This window comes from Portunus trituberculatus, chromosome 24, assembly GCF_017591435.1.
Source record: "Portunus trituberculatus isolate SZX2019 chromosome 24, ASM1759143v1, whole genome shotgun sequence".
Taxonomy (NCBI): Eukaryota; Metazoa; Arthropoda; class Malacostraca; order Decapoda; family Portunidae; genus Portunus; species Portunus trituberculatus.
Genome location: NC_059278.1, coordinates 3687454 through 3707143, shown reverse-complemented (window position 1 = coordinate 3707143; position 19690 = coordinate 3687454). Strand labels below are relative to the sequence as shown.

Genomic DNA, 19690 nt, shown 5'->3' with positions numbered 1-19690 from the left:
GGATCATATCACCACACATCATTCGTACACCACATCAAGTCATACAAAACAGAAACTCTATATTTTTCATCAGCAAACTTCTCATCAAAGCTCAAGGCAAGCACTCCAGAGACCAACGAGACGAGATTATGTTCCCGCTCCTTCGAGGCCCGACAACATGTCTCCTCTACAAAGTATTTTGATCTAAGGCACCATAAAAATAACTGGTTCACGTGACACCCTGCAGAGGTCACGACCGAGACTCACTCCCTCACCCCTCACCCCTCAGAGCCCAACCAACCCCAGGCGTCACGGTGTCTTCTCCCCTCCCAACAGCCACACCACACAGCAACTACACCTTCCCACTTCCAACATCAACAACCACACTTCCATCCATATATGAGACTTCTGGTGCTGACGAGGCAGGATGTGCTTGGGGAGAAAGAGAGGAAGATAAAGGCGGGGTAAGATAAGGGAAAGAGAGGAAAAGGCCACGTGGAAAAGTAGGGGAGGGGCGGGAGTGGTGAAGGGAGGATTGCAATGCTGAAGTGCCGAGAGAACTGAGAAAAATCAATCTAACTATGATGCAATTTTCGTAGTGTTGCATCCCCAACCTCTCCTAGCAACACCACGCAGCTGTTTCTCAACAAAAGCTAATGAAGGTGATCCTTGAGTTAGCAAGTGACGTCACCCTTGCTCATTCTCCCCTCCCCTCTCCCACCATCACACCAGCAAGCAATCCAGTCAACAAGATTGTAAGATCTTATATTTTGAACGTCACAACATGTGTTTATTTTTAGTGTCTCATTAAACTCCTTACACTGGTTTTCAGAAAGGACTCGAGTGGCTGTTGTCAGGCAATATAAGGACCGTCTATGACCACTGGGCGCCCCAGGCATCATCTGGGCGTGTCTGAAGGTCAAACATCGACCTTGACCAAGTACAATGCTACACAAGTGAAGCTGAAATGTATTTATGGGACTTTGTAACGGAATTGTACAGATTCAAGGAAAATACAAGGATCGCACTCACTAGGTGGGAATAATTTCTTATTGGGTGTAAGCAACAACTACGCATAACCACGTACAGGTAGTAAACATTTTCCTCAGTTATTTGTCTCGTGTTTTGCAGACACACTATTGAACATTCTCCGCTTTGTGTGAGTCTACGATTGAATTTACATTTTCTCAGAAGGAGCAAGGAAGAAAACGTGAGCCTTCCCCAGTTGAAGGTAAAACTTTCTTTACAAGAAATTTGTATTTCCTTCAAGTTCACTGTTTGTTTGATCTGGTGCAGTCTCTGACGAGACAGCCAGACGTTACCCTACGGAACGAGCTCAGAGCTCATTATTTCCGATCTTCGGATAGGCCTGAGATCAGGCACACACCACACACCGGGACAACAAGGTCACAACTCCTCGATTTACATCCCGTACCTACTCACTGCTAGGTGAACAGGGGCTACACGTGAAAGGAGACACACCCAAATATCTCCACCCGGCCGGGGAATCGAACCCCGGTCCTCTGGCTTGTGAAGCCAGGGCTCTAACCACTGAGCTACCGGGCCGTTTGTCTGTGTGTTGGGAGGGGATGGGGAGGCAATGACCTCAACGTACAAAAGATACATAAACAATGAATTACACGTCAAATGAAGCACCAGACGATCTAAAGGAAGCATGAGCCCTAGAAAAAATCACGAAATATGGCCACGAAAAATATCCTATAGGACGAAAAACGACTCAGAAGAAATGAAGAAAAAAAGAAGAAAACCAGACGAAGCAAATAGAGTTACACAGCTACAATAACACACACACACACACACACACACACACACACACACACACACACACACACACAGACAGACAAGGGAGAAAATAAATACCTACCCACGAGTTGACATTGATATGATAAGATAACTTTACCGCGAACAAGTTTAAAAGCAAAAACCGAAAGAAAAAAAATATTAAGTATAATGTTTGAACCTGTTTTAAGCCTTGTTCTAGCACGCTTTGGTCTTGTTGCTTGCACCTTTTATCCTCCATTCTCTCTCTCTCTCTCTCTCTCTCTCTCTCTCTCTCTCTCTCTCTCTCTCTCTCTCTCTCTCTCTTTCTCTCCACTCATATTCCATTCCTTTCTTCCATTCCTCTTTCTTGCCTTACCATCGTTCTCTGTGTGTACTCCTTCCCCCTTCCGTCCCCCCCCACCCGAATGCTAAGCAGGGAGTTTCTACACAGGCCTTGCACATAATGAGATGAAAGGCGCAACGTTCGGCCTCCTTAGTTTTCCCTTCCATAACCTTGCTGGGAGTCATGAGGCCCATTGAGGAGGAGGAGGAGGAGGAGGAGGAGGAGGAGGAGGAGGAGAGAATGAACCGCTGCTTACCACTCCTACATTGGCCATTGCTGACGATGAAAAAAAAAAAAATAAAGAAACAAAACAGAGGTTATAAAAAGACAAGAAAAATATGATGACATGAAGAGCAATGACCTGGCAGAGTTAACGAACGCACTAACAAACTAACTAACTAATTAATGAACTACGTGCTTAGCCACCTAACGAACTCGATCACTCTCTATGGAACTCAATCCTTGTGAAAAAAAAAAAATACTCAGCCATTCCTTTCTATACACTATTTTTCTCAATTTTCTTTTCATTTCTTGGTCTATTTTCATCTCAACCTTCATACTTTTTACCAGTAAATTTCGTTATCTGACAAGTGTTCGCTCTGGTGGACAGTTGGGCGGCACCAGGAGGGTTGATGGTGTGTATTTGGCCATCACCATCACCACCACCACCAGCGCCCTTCACTCAGGCCCTGACACTGACACAGACACCCTTGCTGGTCGCGGGCTCCACCGGCACGCCCTCGTCTGTTTCTCGCATCATTCTACAAGGCTTATTTTACTTTCTTCAGGAGGGGACGTGAAAAAATAAAGGAGGAAACAGAATCTTGAGTGATGATCGTTCTCCGTGGGTCGTTTTGTCACTGTTCGAATGACCTGACGAAGATGACAGAGAGAGAGAGAGAGAGAGAGAGAGAGAGAGAGAGAGAGAGAGAGAGTAACGTTCTTTCTCTTTCCTCGACACAACGGCTGCTGGGAGGCAAATGAGAAACTGTGAGAGTTGTCGTGTGGGAGGTTATCGCGATCATAAATTCAAGGCCCTCCTCTTCTTCCTCCTCCTCTAACTCGCAGGGAGGGAGCAAGGGAGAGAGGAAGAGGAGGAGGACCAGGAGGGAGAGAGGGGGAGAGGTCAAGACAATACTGATAAATCTTCCCTAATTGACTTTTCACAATACTTCACTGCATTAATAATAAAGCAAACTCTAAAATATACCAAAACTTTTCTTCTCTTCCTTCATTCACCCTAGCATGACGATGAAGCCTTAAGATACATTCCTGAACTCTCTCTCTCTCTCTCTCTCTCTACTCTTACCTATCTGCCCCAACTGTCCTCCCCCACTCCCCCATGACCCACGCCACCTACACGCACGTAAATATCTCCAACGGTACAACCCGCCAGCTGCTACAAGTCACAAAACAAATTATCCGCTGTCCTCGTTTTTTCCCTCCCGTCAGTAGGCATGAGTCTCAAACTCAGGTGCGCACGGTGAAAGGTAGACACACCTGTCCCTTTTGCACCACACGCTTTAACGCATTAACATATGTAAGAACAGGTATGTACACTTATTTTTTTCATCCTCTTCCCCTTTGTTAAGCCTTAAAATGATGTTGGCACGTATGTTTTGCTATATGAAAGTAACACGCTGGTTTTGTTTTCTTGCTTCTTTCTTTTTATTATTAATTCAAAACGTGTTAAAATCTAGTTTATTATTTTTTTCATCTGTTTTGCTTACACGAGTATCATTGGTACATACTCTTCTGCTATATGATAATACACATCACTTTCATTTCTACTCGCCTCTTTTTGTCCTCGCATACTCCTTCGGGAAGTGCTGAAGGCGTCTTACCTCTTGGATTCTTTTCTTCTTGCGGCGCAGTTGCAGTTAGGTAATATGAACACCATCTTGGGCGAGGGGGGAGGCGAACCTTTAGTTGGTGGCACTAATCGGCTGGAAACGCGTCACTCACTTATCTTTAACACTGGTCGTTGTTCATGGCACACGTGTGGGAAGTCACTGTGTTTGTCGCGCGTCACTCACTACGACGGGATGTTAGGAAGAGAAGCACAAGGGAGAGAGCGTAAGGAAGACAGAGGAAGAGAATGGTGTGTAAAAGCAGTGTGAAGAGTGGAAGAGGAGTCAAGGTATGGGGTGTGACAAGTGGATGTGAAGATAGCAGTGTTTGGATGGAGTGAAGAGCATACGGAAGACAGGATGAGAATAATATGTATGAGTAGTGTGAAGAATGAAAGAAGAGTCAAGGTATGGGTGTGTCAAGTGGATGTGAAGATGGCAGTATAGGATGAAGTGGATGACGTGCAAGAGTAGCTTAAGGTTGTGGCGAGGAGGAGATGCTCGTGACGATGATTAATGACGAGGAGAGAGAAAGTGAACTGGAGGGTGTCGGGGTGAGAGAAACACTGCAGAAGGCGACGCTGGAGGAGGCAATGGTGCGAGTGGTGAGTGCGGCGTCCTGCGAGGATATGGAGGCGGCGGCTCTCACAAAGTCGGCGAGGTCCTTTAGTAACCTTGCTTAGGGACACTGCCATAATCACCGACAGCCGCGCGATCTCTAAGGAATCTCACTCTCCGCGCCTCACCAATCAAGGTCACAATCCAGGTGTAATGAAGGGACTCAAAGGTTTGTTTACTCATACTTCCTCAGCTGCCTCTGGGGACTTCCGCCTTCCATTAAAGTTCACCTGGGACTTTTTATGACCTTTTTTTTCACAATTTTCATATTCATTCATCTATTTTACTTTGCCTCATTCATTCATTTATTTGTATCTTATTGCTTACCTTATTTGAATGACTTTTTTTTTTTTTTCAGAGCGAGAGAGACTTTGAACATGTTTACGAAAGGTGAAAGAGACGCCAAGAAAAAAAAAAAAAGTCTAGGGTAAGATTCCCCACTCAAGACGTCATCACAACTGAAGATGAGTAATAGATAGTCGGCGAGGAGAGAGGTGGGGAGTGAAGGGAGAGAGGAAAGAGGGAGACACGATGAGGGAAGATGTCACGTAAGAAGAGGAGGAAGTGATCTATGGTGAAGAGCTGACAGGAGGAGGAGGAGGAGGAGGAGGAGGAGGAGGAGGAGGAGGAGGAGGAGGAGGAGGAGGAGGAGGAGGAGGAGGAGGAGGAGGAGGAAAGTTGGGGAAGGAAGGTTATGTTGTGGAGAGAGAAAACGGAAGGGAGTAAGAGGTCTACACACACACAGAGAGAGAGAGAGAGAGAGAGAGAGAGAGAGAGAGAGAGAGAGAGAGAGAGAGAGAGAGAGAGAGAGAGAGAGAGAGAGAGAGAGAGAGAGAGAGAGAGAGAGAGTCAGGAATAAGGTGAGGGAGTGAAAAACCTGAAAGCAAAGTCAAACAAGAAAACAAATTAGCAAAGGAAAACCACAACATCAGATTGGATTGGGGGAGTAAAAGGGAGTGTTGGGGAGATGATGGTGGAGGAGATGAATAGAGATCAGCAGAGAGAAAGTGGAACGTGATGTAGGCAAAGGAAGGAAGGATGGAGGAAGGGAAGAAGAAGGGAAGGGGGAGGGAGAGAGGCGAGGGATGGCAGTAAAGGATAGAGAAGAGAAGGGCTTGGCAAGGTTTTCTGTGGTCAGACACTAAAAGGGAAACTTGTGGCCCTCTTCCGGATCACCTGCACTAAATAAAAGACTTGTGAGGTTCTGGTGACGCCCTTTCTTCCTCCTTTCCTTCCTTCCTTCCTTCCTTCCTTCCTTCCTTGGTTCATATTTTTCCCTCCTCTTTTTATTTTCCTCCTCCGTATCCATTGTTCTCTTTTTATTCTTACTTGACTCAAAGTGTTCATCTGCTTTATTTGATCAATTAGTTTATTTTATCATATTTATTTACTCTCTCTCTCTCTCTCTCTCTCTCTCTCTCTCTCTCTCTCTCTCTATGTTGTCAAAATAGTTCACCAATATTCTTTTCTTTGCATGTTTTTCTTTATCAGGTTAGAGTTTTCCCAGCAGTACATCCACTCCTCATTTCTGCAGCTTAAATAACTGTTATCACTCTCAAGATCGACACTCAAGTTGCATCTCAAGACAGCCAGCACCCCTCAGATCAGCTCACACGTTCCTCTCAGGTGTTGATCGGAGCACACTTCTTAGGCTATGGTTACTATGATCTAAGCAGGAAAGTAAACGTGGATTATAATATCTTGGCTTCTTTGTACCTTTATTGTAGTATTTATAATTCTGGTAGTTTACGTGAAAGAAAATTGTTTGACTTTACCCTAAAAAAAGCATATTTTCTACAACACCAAGTGAAAGAAAACGAAATATTACGTAAACTGCGACAAAACAGTGAGTTACCGTGAGCAAACAAGCAACACTCTCGTCGCTGCAAAATGAAACGATCCGAAACACGCACTGCAAAGCCAGAAATAATAAAAAAGAAAAAATAGTTTATGACACATGTACAAGAGAATACAAAATGAAAAATATTATAAGTTTATGTAAGAAGAATAGTTTGTTGCACACACGTCCAACTTTCTTTTGATAGTCAAGACTCCCTTCACCACCAACTGTTTTTCCATTTGCTCCCCTGTCTCGCAGCCGACGAAGGGAGGCAACGCTCTGTTTATGGGAACAAGAGGAACAGGAGGAGGAAGAAGAGAAGAAAGACGAGATGAAGAAGAACAGGAGGAGGAGGAGGAGGGCCAACAGTACCAGGTGGCCCAAGGCAGCAGTTGAGTCTTAAGAGGCGTAAAAGAAAAAGAGGAGAAGGCAGAGGAAGAGGAGGAAGAGGGTGGAGAAGGAAAAGAAAGAGGAGAAGAGAGAGTAGAAGTAGAGCATACGGCAGGAATGAGGAAGCAAGGATATGATAAATGAGGTGGAGAAGGAGAAGAGGTGAAGGAACGGAAGGTGAAGCGAAAGGCATTGGAGGAGACCTGCCAAGCGCCCCTCCCTCATGCCCCCCCAAGTGCCTTACGGAGGAGGAGGAGGAGGAGGAGATGCAGGAGGAGGAGGGAGATGCAGATGAGGAGGAGAAGGAGAGGGAGATGCAGATGAGGGAGAGTCCTGGGGCATACAGCGCTGGGCAATTACGTTTTTCAACAAGCTCGTATGCCAGACTTACTAGAATCCTGATGCTTACTGGAACATTCACAAGACGTAATACCTCCGTTTGTTTCTTTCATTTTTTTCCTTATTAATTAATTTGTTTATATGCTCGACGTTCGTTATTGAAGTGTTAATATTACTTAGTGCAATAAGCAAAGAATATGGCAGCTAATAACTTTAATCGTATTCCGAAACTTATGAAAGGCTGTAGTGGAAATTCAAAGGTTTTCATGGAAGTTTTCGAAATTGTGATAGTTGATAGACGAAAATTTTCCGTCAGTGAAAATATATGTGAAATCGACTTATCACTCTATCATTTAATCCATTCAGTACCATGACGCGTTTCCATATTTATTCTGTTTACTATTTGGTGATCTTATACAGCTTTAGAAACTTATGTCGGGGATTAAAATGGTGAAGACTGTGGCCATTAATCTTCTGACCTCCATAGACCCTTCCTGATGTCAATAAAATCGTCTAATTGTACACAAATCTCAATATGAAAATATGTCCCAGTACTGAAGGGGTTAAGAAATGGCAGCCCCAAAACTCTTAAAATACAGCTTTGTTTTAAGGAGGTAATCTTCACAACTTTGTCTATTACCCAACGTATCATCATCTACCATAAAAAAGTCAATAAACAGGTAAAAGAACTGAGTATCGCATTGAAATACATCTCGAGTGAATGGCTCTAAAAACAAAGCACAGACTCACTCAAGTAACACGTCTCACTCCCAGCCAAGACACCGTAAAATGTTAAATAAAGCGTAGTTCCTCCTCAAGCGAGCGTTGTGTCTCGGGCTCTGCGCTTTCAGGGGGTGGAGGTTCCGGCGATTCTGGCAACTGTAACCAATAGTTCCGGACCTGCTTACCAGACCAATTACTGAGCTAAATGACGTGATGTGTGTGTGTGTGTGTGTGTGTGTGTGTGTGTGTGTGTGTGTGTGTGTGTGTGTGTGTGTGTGTGTCATAACAGCTCGTTTTCTTTCAGTAACACTATATTCTGAATTCGAATCCTAATAAACGTGAGAGAGAGAGAGAGAGAGAGAGAGAGAGAGAGAGAGAGAAGGAACAAAACCTCATAAAACGTGAGAGGAGGAAAAACTGCTGGTAAATAGAGGTTTTGGTTTCATGAGTCAGCAAGTCTTGGAGGTTCACAAATTGACAGGTGAAGCAACACGCGGTAATTTTGGTTGACTGATGCGCTTTCAGTCACAAGCACGACCTACTGGGAGGCTCGGAATCATTCTCTTCCTCCTCCTCCCCTTCCTCCTCCTCCTCCTCCTCCTCCTCCTCCTCCTCCTCCTCCTCCTCCTTTCACTCCCCCATCATCCTCGTCCTCGCTCTCGGCCTTCTCCTCCTCCTCCTTCCAAGCTCAGTCACTTGTCTAAAAGAGAAACAATGCATTTTTTCCTTCAGGGGATCAAGCTGCAAGGAAACTGAGTAGAAGACAAAAATAAAAACATGTGTGAGAGTGTCATCCACGCTCCTCACTCTCACCACCACTCTTGTCACCACCACCGCCATTACCACCAACTTCACTACCACTATTTCACGACTGCCGCTCCACGCTCACCTACTTCTGTCATCACCATAACTACCGCAGCCTCACACTGTCCCTCCTGTCACCACCTACTTCACCAAAACTTGCAAATTCCACTAACCTTACATCACCTCAACTAGAGCACCACACCACCACTCACCAACAGCAGCACCATCGATAAATACAAGTGTATGTAGCACACCCTAACACAATTATCTGCTACTACCGCTAACCTCACCACCACTGCTACCTCGCCATTACGTATAAGCAACACCCGCCCTTCTATCTGTTAACTACCACCGTTACCACTCAACACCATCATTACCCAACAGAAAGAGCCTCAATTAACTACACTCGTCATGCCGCCTCCCTCCTCTTCCCTCCTTATGCATCCAAGACTATCACCCTTCCCTCCCTCCCTCCCTCCCGTCATCTCTAATGATCGAGGGTAACACATGAGAGGAGATGATCACTATGTTTTAAGAGATCAAGCTAAACTCATTCCTCCCCTTTTCTTCTCTCTCTCTCTTCTTCCTTTACTTTCTCATCCCCCCGTCCTTCCTAAATGCGTCAAGATGGTAAGTTTGTCTATTTTTTGAGGAATAAACGTAAAGGAGTGGTGTCATAAAGCTTCCTCTCTCACTCTTTTTTCTCGTCTCCTTTCTCCTCCTGGGCTGCACAAACACACCCGCCACAGGACATCAAACACCTGCCACGTAAGAATTATCAGCCATTAACCCAAATTGTGATGACAAAAAGGAAAACTTAAGAGACAAGACTGCTTTGGTTGATGGGTCAGCGAGAGGCGCTACCTTGTCCTCCTACTCCTCCTCCTCCTCCTCCTCTTCCTTCATCCTCAGGAGCAGCACCACCTCATGCACTTCTGAAATAAAACTAATGTTGATAAATCTTATGCGAGAGACGTGCATGCAGACAAATTTAACCGTGATCAAACTCCCTGCTGGGGGTATGTGTCTCCTGGACCCTGGCCCGCCCTACCCCACACAGGGAGGAAGGGTGGAGGGCGCCGCACCACCACCACAGACCCGCAGCAACCCTCCCTGCCCGCCCAAACGGCTGTACACTCGGCAACCCGCGACGTACTGTATAAATAAGTGTGATCATCGCGGAGTATAAAGTTACATCATCAATACTCGACGTCCCAGACTTCTGCTAACATTTACCCATTTATTCACTAAGTTCTGTGTCTACTGTCTGACGTAAGGTTTTGCATTTTTTCCGGTTTCGTCTTGCTGCCTATATTTGACGTCGCCGCCTTAGCTGGACGAACAGGGGGAGGGGTGGTGCATGCGCGTGGTCGGGTGCTGGCGAGGGACGCGGCCAGCTGGGAGGTGATGCTGTCATCGATAAGAATAGGAAGCGGCACTGGGCGTCACGTCTCATCCCCACACCTGTCACTGCTCCCCACCTGTTGCTTCTCTCTACTCCCCCATAACACACCTGTCACTCCACCCGCACCCGCCTGCCCATCTACACTCATCCACACACACCCACATCCGCCCTTGCTTCTCACGTAGTAATCTTAACACCTGTACTTTCTCCGGAGTGATTGGCACGTCGGGAAACCTCTAATTGCCACACCTGCCTTGGCCCACTTACCCACACAAAGAACAACTCAAGAATAAAGGCTATGATTTCACGCCGGCAATAAACTACATTCTTATACTTTCAATTTCCACACTTTATTTCTTCTACTCCCTTATCACACACACACACACACACACACACACACACACACACACACACACACACACACTTGCCAGCTCCACTATTGCTCCTCTCTTCCTCCTCCTCCTCCTCTTCCTCTTCTTCCTTCTTCTCATAATCCACTCATTCATCGCTGCCCTAACGTCTACCACTGTCAATAGACTCGTAAGCAGCCGATCAACCTCAGTGTCACTTACTTCCCTCATGCCCATTCCATTCACGTCACTTTCTCTTCCTCAACCAACGCGTCATTTCACCGCCCGGCACATTACTCCCGTCGCACACACACACACACACACACACACACACACACACACACACAATGGAGTTTTTATCCCGTAGACTATTTTCCTGCCTTTTCTTTCCTACGCGCTTCAAAGCAATGCCAGGCGGCGTCACACTAGCACTTTTTCGCCTTCTTTTTCTGTCAATTTTCTGACGACTGTCAACTTTTGCAGACGGTGGCCGTCACACACAAGCTTGCTTCCGCCTTTGCCGCGCTTGTCGATTGTAAACAAACATGGCTCCTCATTCACCCCAGCAAGCCGCGGCTTTTTTGCACCTTATAATGTAATCAGCTGTTCTGTGATCCCAAAGGCAACGGTGACCTCTAATCCTCTCTATGAGAAATTCGTCAGTGTGTTTTGTCCACTGCTCATCTTGGCCAGCTACTTGGAAGTTGCCTTGGAAATATTCAAAAGCGTCGCACATTCGCACTCCCCTGGAAATGTACACAAACAACTGAGGAACTTTTCATTCCTAGGCTAGAAGAAAAAAATAATATGTATACAAACATATATTCATCAATTCATTTAAATTTCTTGTCCTGATAATAGCATTCTTCCGTTTAACAAAAAAATATTTTTTTAATAAAAGTGTTGATTAGAAACCATAGTTCTTATTTTGACTAAAAATTGGCGCTAGACGAAAACGATGCATTCCGTCTGACTCAAGACGACGGAAAGAGTTGACAGATGAGTAAAAAGACGACGGAAAAAGTGCTAGTGTGACGCCGCCTTAAGTAGGAGGAGGAGGAGGAGGAGGAGGAGGAGAGAGAGAGAGAGAGAGAGAGAGAGAGAGAGAGAGAGAGAGAGAGAGAGAGAGAGAGAGAGAGAGAGAGGTAAGAACGAAACAAAATTATCTAGCTTGCCATATTTGCTTCTTAAGATTCTTCCTCTCGTCCTTCATTTGGACTTTGATTCCTTTCCTCACCACGCCTTTCCCATCCTGTAGATTTCGAGGCGGGGGGATGGGGAGGGGGGGATAAAGTGCGCTCATGGTACTAAGGCTCGTATTCTCAAACAGCTCTGGGCTTCACCTCCATTATTTCAAAAGGGTTTATATAAATCTACATGAGTTTCTTAAGGTGTTTTTATGATTCTAGAGCCAGATTGATAAGATTTCTACATTATTAACTGAAGAAACACTCTTGAATACCACGCTGATCATCCCTGTGGCCTTGGAAAATAGTCGTGATGAGAGAGAAGAGCGTTTTTAAGTAAGTTTTTATGGTTCTAGAGGCAGACTGATAAGATTTCTACATTATTAACTGGAGAAACATTCTTGGAAACCACGCTGATCATCCCTGTGGCCTTGGAAAATAGTCGTGGTTAGAGAGCAAAGTGTTTCTGAATATGGACGTAAGAGCGATACAAGCACTAAAGGAAGAGGATGCTGGTAGTGATATGGGACGCGATCTTACGGCCATTCATAAGGTGATACACTAAGTTTACGTGACGATATTGCTGAGAGGTGAGAGGGAGGTAGGAGGAGACACAGAAGAAAGAGGTGATTCGTTATTCTTTCTCTCTCCGTTTTCATCTCTCTCTCTCTCTCTCTCTCTCTCTCTCTCTCTCTCTCTCTCTCTCTCTCATCATCATCTTAGCTTAACACTTCTCTTTTCCTTTTCTCCTTCCACCGTAGGCAATCAGTTCCTCCACAATAAATTATCTCAGGTCCTCCTCCCCCATCCCTTCCTTCTCCTCCCATAGCTTTTCTTTCAGTCGGCTGCACACTCATGTATTACCTAATAATTGCCTGAACACTTCCGGAAAGAATAAAAATGATGGGAGTGTGTATATGTGTATGTGCGAGTGTATTACTCTGAATACAGGTGTAGATTACTGATTACAATCATGAACCATGCTCGCTGACAAAACAGAGAGAGAGAGAGAGAGAGAGAGAGAGAGAGAGAGAGAGAGAGAGAGAGAGAGAGAGAGAGAGAGAGAGAGAGAGAGAGAGAGAGAGAGAGAGAGAGAGAACACCCAAAGGGTCACATACAGGTGACAAGAAGCTGGTGTCAAACTACTCGTACTACTTGTTGTCTCCATACCATCCCTAACCAACACCACCACCACCACCACCACCACCACGGAGATGTAGTGGAAGAGCGGGACAGTAACGTGGGTGTGGTGGTGCGTGGTGGAGACGAGCCTAAACAAACTGAAAGTTGTTCATTGAAAGGTTAACAATTCCTGTCACCATTTCCATACATCACCATTATAAAGCTATAGGGGCACGCGAGCACGGTCACACACACACACACACACACACACACACACACACACACACACACACAGTGTATGTTTACATACACGCATACATAAATACATACATATATATGTGCGCACATGCGTACATACGCATACAAGTGCATACATACGTAAATACACATACATACATGTATACATAAATATTCATTCATACGTGCATCAGCGAGTTTTACACCGAATACTGAGGAGAGAAATATTATTGAACTCCATGTGTTTCATCTGAGACAGAAGGAGATGATTAGCAAGGATGAACAAAATTGTTACCATAAGGAAAAAATAATGAGGGAAACAAAGTGTCAAAAGGATATTGTGAATATGAAAGTGTGACTTACCGTGGAAGGCAGTGATGGCGGCGGCAGCTGTGATCGTGGTGGTGGAGTGAGTATAACGAAAAGTTGATTGGAGCTTCTTAAACCGACGTGGACGGACGGGTCACTCGCCAGAGAAGAATAAGGCACCAAGTGTGTTCATTGGAAGAAATTTTTCAGACACATTGAGCAATATAATCATTAGCTTTACTGGCCTAGTGGGAGTCACTTGTGTTGCGGGTGTAACACACTTGTATCAGGTAGACGAGGCAAGTGACACACAGACACAGACTGGTGTAGCTTACATGACGATATGTACAGAAGGTATATGTTCTCTAAGCATATTCACAGCATAAATATACAAATAGGTTCGTTTCATTCGTTTGGTTCACTATGTTCTGTGATCGTCGGGAGACTGTTCGGGTTCCGCCCTAACCCTCTCGGGCACGCCGCCCTCACACTCACCGGCGGCGGCAGGCCCCTCCTCGAACTCACTTATCGATGACCCATCCGTTATGAAGCGTTTTTGTCGAATTACTCTGGTGACGGTGCCTCCGTCGGTGGTGGTAGTGGTGGTAGTGGTAACCACACCGCCATCATCTTCAGAAGATGTGGTGGTGGTAGTGGTGGTGTTGGTGGGGACAGTGGAAGAAGCACTTTCAGATGAGAGGTATGGTAGCAAGGTTTGGAGATCCTCATCATCTGCATCACATTCTACCATATTACCACTCTCATCTTTCTTTAACATTTTTACTTTTCGCACAGTTTTTGTCGTTGTCGTTGTCGTTCCTCCAACAACTTTGTGAAGATTTTTGTCGAACCCTTCTGGGAGGTACTGAGCAATTTCTCCTGAAGGTATCCTCTTGACCGTCCTAGTGACAGTCTGGTGTGTATCTCCAGGTGCCTCCCTTTGATTGGAATCAAAGTGGAGTAGAGAGGTGTCTCTCAATTCAGGTGGCAAATGTGATAGGCTTGGCTCCCCTTCTGGTGTGACTCGCAACACTTCGCTACTTTGTAACATTCCCTCAAGCCTAGACAGGTCAGGCTCCTCACCTGGGACGGTTTCGTAGTCAGTTTCAAGAATAGTTTCTTCAGGTCCATCTCCTACTTTAATTTTTCTGATTTTCCTAACTCGAACTGTTTTTTGTGTGGTGACTCCCTCAGGCCATTCACTTGTTGTCACCACTGTGGAGACTGTTGAAGAAGGACCCTGACTCAGCATTGAACTAAGATCTTCAGGTGTTGTTGTCATCGCCGATGAAATTGTCTGTTCTCCTGAAGGTGCTGAAGTGGAATCCATTCTTCTGTGAACCACTACTCTCCCGCCAGCGTCTTCAGTCACAAACACCGTTCGAGACTGTTTACTTGCCCGCTGGTCACCGTCTCCAATAACCATTCTAGTATGAAGTTCCGTCACGGTTGGATCAGACATTAATTTTATACTGGGATCTGTTTCCATTTTGACTTGATAAGACTGAGGTTCTAGGGTCCACTCTTTCATGGTCTCAGGCCCTTGTGCCTCCAAAGATTTGTTGCTTAGGCTCTCCGGGTCACTACTAACTTTCGTGATTTCAGGTTTACACTCGCTCACTGTCCTCTCAGGTGTAAGTTTAAATGGCCCCAGCTTACCCTTGATATATGGATCACCACCCCGATTTTCCTCAGAATCGATAGACAAAGATTGATTTGAATCTGGCATATGTTGAGTGATCTCCCCTTTTACCCCATACTGCCCAGGTTGTATGGTTACCCCTCCTGGCAATGACCGATCATCCCTGAGTATTACCCCGTGAGTTGGTGATTGTGTGGTGGATGGTGGTAAGACCCAGCCGATGGGAGCTGCGCCTTCTGGGGTTGCTGCTACTGGAATGTTACTTTGCACTTCTGTCTCATCCTGAGGCCTAAATGAGATAGAAATACGTTCGGACAACACTGGTATGCCACTTCTACCCTCTACCTTTACTTGTCCCTCAACACCGTCGGCAATCATGTCTCGTGGTTGTGTCATATCTTCTGCCCCTGTCCCTTGTTTGGATACTCCACTAAATCTAGGAATTCTACTTCGTGTTGGAGAATCATCATTACCACCACTGACTGACATCCCAGAAACTTCTGTGTCGAGCTTGAGCTGAGTGTCCAATCCTCGCATTGCGACATCAACTCCCTCTGTAAACTCAACTTTATCTCCAGGTTTCTCCCATGGTTTAATTGATGACACATCGATATCTTCTTCAGTACCTCTCCCACGTCTTCCTCTCTTTTTTCTTGAACCCCGTCCAGAAGGGGCTGTTGTATCCTCTCGAGGAGGACTTACACCAGTTCCAACTTGTACTTCAGAAAGATCAGCTTCAGTTGATGATAAAGAAACTGTAGGTTCAGACAGCCTGGATTTAATATCCAGAACAGGAATGCGTGTCTTTAAACTATTTGATTCAGATGATCTGGACTCTCTAGGAGCATCATTATGTATGTCAAGGGTACCCTCAGGAAGATAAACATCACTTGCAACGTTCACCTGTAGTGGAACACCAGTGGTAGTAGAGGGAGGTACTGGCTTAATCAAAACATCACCTTTAAGAGATAGACTAGTAAGATCTGTTTTGACTTTTGGAACATCTGCACTCAAGTCAATTCCTTTATGTCGTGGGGCATCATGCTTTAACTCTGGGATATCAGCTGTTAAATCTATCTTTTCACTATGTGCTGGGACATTAGCTTTAACATTTGGAACAGCACCCTTAAAGCTCAGCCCTGCATCAACTAAGATATCAGCCCTTACATCAGGAACATCAGCCTTCAGTCCTTGTTTTACTTCAAAGTCTCGGATATCAGACTGTATGTCCATCTTTCTGGAAAAGTCAGGGATACCATCCTTATAGTCTAGCTGTCTTTCTACTCGTGGGGCCTCAGCTTGAAATTCTGGAACAACACACTTTACATCTCCCTTTCCAGCAAATTCTGGAACATAACCTTTAGTTTCTGGGACAGCAGCCTTCAAACCAATTTTCCTCCAAATCCAGATACATCACCTTTTACATCTGACACATCTAGCTTTCCTCCTATACCTGGGATATTTGTCTCTATTTTTGCAAAACCACTTTTAATATCTGGAACATCAGTCTCAAAAGTTAGCTTTCTTTCAAGCCCTGGGACATCAGCCTTTACCTCTGGAACATTGTCCTTAAAATCCAACTTTCTTCCAAATCCTTGGACATCAGCCTTTATCTCTGGGACATCAGCCTTGAAGTCCAGCTTTCCTCCAATTCTTGGCACATCAGCTTTTATCTGTGGGACATCAGCCTTTACCTCTGGGATATCAGCCTTGAAGTCCAGCTTTCCTCCAAACCCTGGGATCTCAGTCCTGATCTCTGGGACATTAGCTTTTATCTCTGGGACATCAGTCTTGAAGTCCAACTTTCCTCCAACTTCTGGGACATTAGCTTTTATCTGTTGGACATCAGCCTTTACCTCTGGGACATCAGCATTGAAGTCCAGCTTTCCTCCAAATCCTGGTACATTAGCCTTTATCTCTGGGACATCAGCCTTTATATCTGGGACATCAGCCTTGAAGTCCAGCTTTCCTCCAAATCCTGGTACACCAACCTTTACATCTGGGACATCAGCCTTGAAGTCCAGCTTTCCTCCAAATCCTGGTACATTAGTCTTAATCTCTGGGACATCAGCCTTTATGTCTGGAACGTCAGCCTTGAAGTTCAGCTTTCCTCCAAATCCTGGGACATCAGACTTTACCTCTGGGACATCAGCCTTGAAGTCCAGCTTTCTTCCAAACCCTGGGACATCAACCTTCATCTTTGAGACATCAGCCTTTACCTCTGGGACATCAGCCTTGAATCCAATTTTCCTCCAAACTTGGGGACATCAGCCTTTAACTCTGGGACATCAGCCTTTACCTCTGGAACATCAGCCTTGAAGTCCAGCTTCCCTCCAAATCCTAGGACATCAGCCTGTACCTCTGGGACATCAGCCTTTAAGTTCACCTTTCCTCCAAACCCTGGGACATCAGTCTTTATCTCTGGGACATCATCCTTGAATTCCAGCTTTCCTCCAAACCCTGGGACATCAGCCTTTACCTCTGGGGCATCAGCCTTGAAGTCCATCTTTCCTCCAAATCCTGGGACCTCAGGCTTCATCTCTGGGACAACAGCCTTTATATCTGGGACATCAACCTTGAGGTCCAGCTTTCCTCCAAATCTTGGTACATTAGCCTTTATCTCTGGGACATCAGCCTTTATTTCTGGTACATCAGACTTGAAGTCCAGCTTTCCTGCCAATCCTGGGACCTCAGCCTTCATCTCTGGAACATCAGTCTTGAAGTCCAGCTTTCCTCCAAACAATGGGACACCAACCTTTATATCTGGGACATCAGCCTTTACCTCTGGGGCATCAGCCTTGAAATCCAGCTTTCCTCCAAACCTTGAGACATCAGCCTTTACCTCTGGGACATCAGCCTTGAAGTCCAGCTTTCCTCCAAATCCTGGGACATCAGCCTTTACCTCTGGGACATCAGCCTTGAAATCCAGCTTTCCTCCAAACCTTGAGACATCAGCCTTTACCTCTGGGACATCAGCCTTGAAGTCTAGCTTTCCTCCAAATCCTGGGACATCAGCCTTTACCTCTGGGACATCAGCCTTGAAGTCCAGCTTTCCTCCAAATCCTGGGACATCAGCCTTTACCTCTGGGACATCAGCCTTGAAGTCCAGCTTTCCTCCAAATCCTGGGACATCAGCCTTTACCTCTGGGACATCAGCCTTGAAGTCCAGCTTTCCTCCAAATCCTGGGACATCAGCCTTTACCTCTGGGACATCAGCCTTGAAGTCCAGCTTTCTTCCAAATCCTGGGACATCAGCCTTTACCTCTGGGACATCAGCCTTGAAGTCCAGCTTTCCTCCAAATCCTGGGACATCAGCCTCCTCTGGGACATCAGCCTTGAAGTCCAGCTTTCCTCCAAATCCTGGGACATCAGCCTTTACCTCTGGGACATCAGCCTTGAAGTCCAGCTTTCCTCCAAATCCTGGGACATCAGCCTTTACCTCTGGGACATCAGCCTTGAAGTCCAGCTTTCCTCCAAATCCTGGGACATCAGCCTTTACCTCTGGGACATCAGCCTTGAAGTCCAGCTTTCCTCCAAATCCTGGGACATCAGCCTTTACCTCTGGGACATCAGCCTTGAAGTCCAGCTTTCCTCCAAATCCTGGGACATCAGCCTTTACCTCTGGGACATCAGCCTTGAAGTCCAGCTTTCCTCCAAATCCTGGGACATCAGCCTTTACCTCTGGGACATCAGCCTTGAAGTCCAGCTTTCCTCCAAATCCTGGGACATCAGCCTTTATCCTCTGGGACATCAGCCTTGAAGTCCAGCTTTCCTCCAAATCCTGGGACATCAGCCTTTATCTCTGGGACATCAGCCTTGAAGTCCAGCTTTCCTCCAAATCCTGGGACATCAGCCTTTAGCTCTGGGACATCAGCCTTGAAGTCCAGCTTTCCTCCAAATCCTGGGACATCAGCCTTTACCTCTGGGACATCAGCCTTGAAGTCCAGCTTTCCTCCAAATCCTGGGACATCAGCCTTTACCTCTGGGACATCAGCCTTGAAGTCCAGCTTTCCTCCAAATCCTGGGACATCAGCCTTTACCTCTGGGACATCAGCCTTGAAGTCCAGCTTTCTTCCAAATCCTGGGACATCAGCCTTGAAGTCCAGCTTTCCTCCAAATCCTGGGACATCAGCCTTTACCTCTGGGACATCAGCCTTGAAGTCCAGCTTTCCTCCAAATCCTGGGACATCAGCCTTTACCTCTGGGACATCAGCCTTGAAGTCCAGCTTTCCTCCAAATCCTGGGACATCAGCCTTTACCTCTGGGACATCAGCCTTGAAGTCCAGCTTTCCTCCAAATCCTGGGACATCAGCCTTTACCTCTGGGACATCAGCCTTGAAGTCCAGCTTTCCTCCAAATCCTGGGACATCAGCCTTTACCTCTGGGACATCAGCCTTGAAGTCCAGCTTTCCTCCAAATCCTGGGACATCAGCCTTTACCTCTGGGACATCAGCCTTGAAGTCCAGCTTTCCTCCAAATCCTGGGACATCAGCCTTTATCTCTGGGACATCAGCCTTGAAGTCCAGCTTTCCTCCAAATCCTGGGACATCAGCCTTTACATCTGGGACATCAGCCTTGAAGTCCAGCTTTCCTCCAAATCCTGGGACATCGGCCTTTACCTCTGGGACATCAGCCTTGAAGTCCAGCTTTCCTCCAAATCCTGGGACATCAGCCTTTACCTCTGGGACATCAGCCTTGAAGTCCAGCTTTCCTCCAAATCCTGGGACATCAGCCTTTAGCTCTGGGACATCAGCCTTGAAGTCCAGCTTT

At 45.9% G+C, this 19690-nt stretch overlaps 1 protein-coding gene across 1 annotated transcript in view; it reads right to left on the bottom strand.

The window, feature by feature from the left end:
• Positions 1-19690, bottom strand: part of LOC123508468 (neuroblast differentiation-associated protein AHNAK-like) — a 67309-nt gene that overhangs the window by 29534 nt on the left and 18085 nt on the right. The window contains 6 exon segments of the mRNA XM_045262220.1: positions 13701-16303; positions 16306-17052; positions 17208-18197; positions 18255-18707; positions 18739-18960; positions 19480-19599. Coding sequence (XP_045118155.1) covers positions 13701-16303; positions 16306-17052; positions 17208-18197; positions 18255-18707; positions 18739-18960; positions 19480-19599 — 5135 coding nt within the window.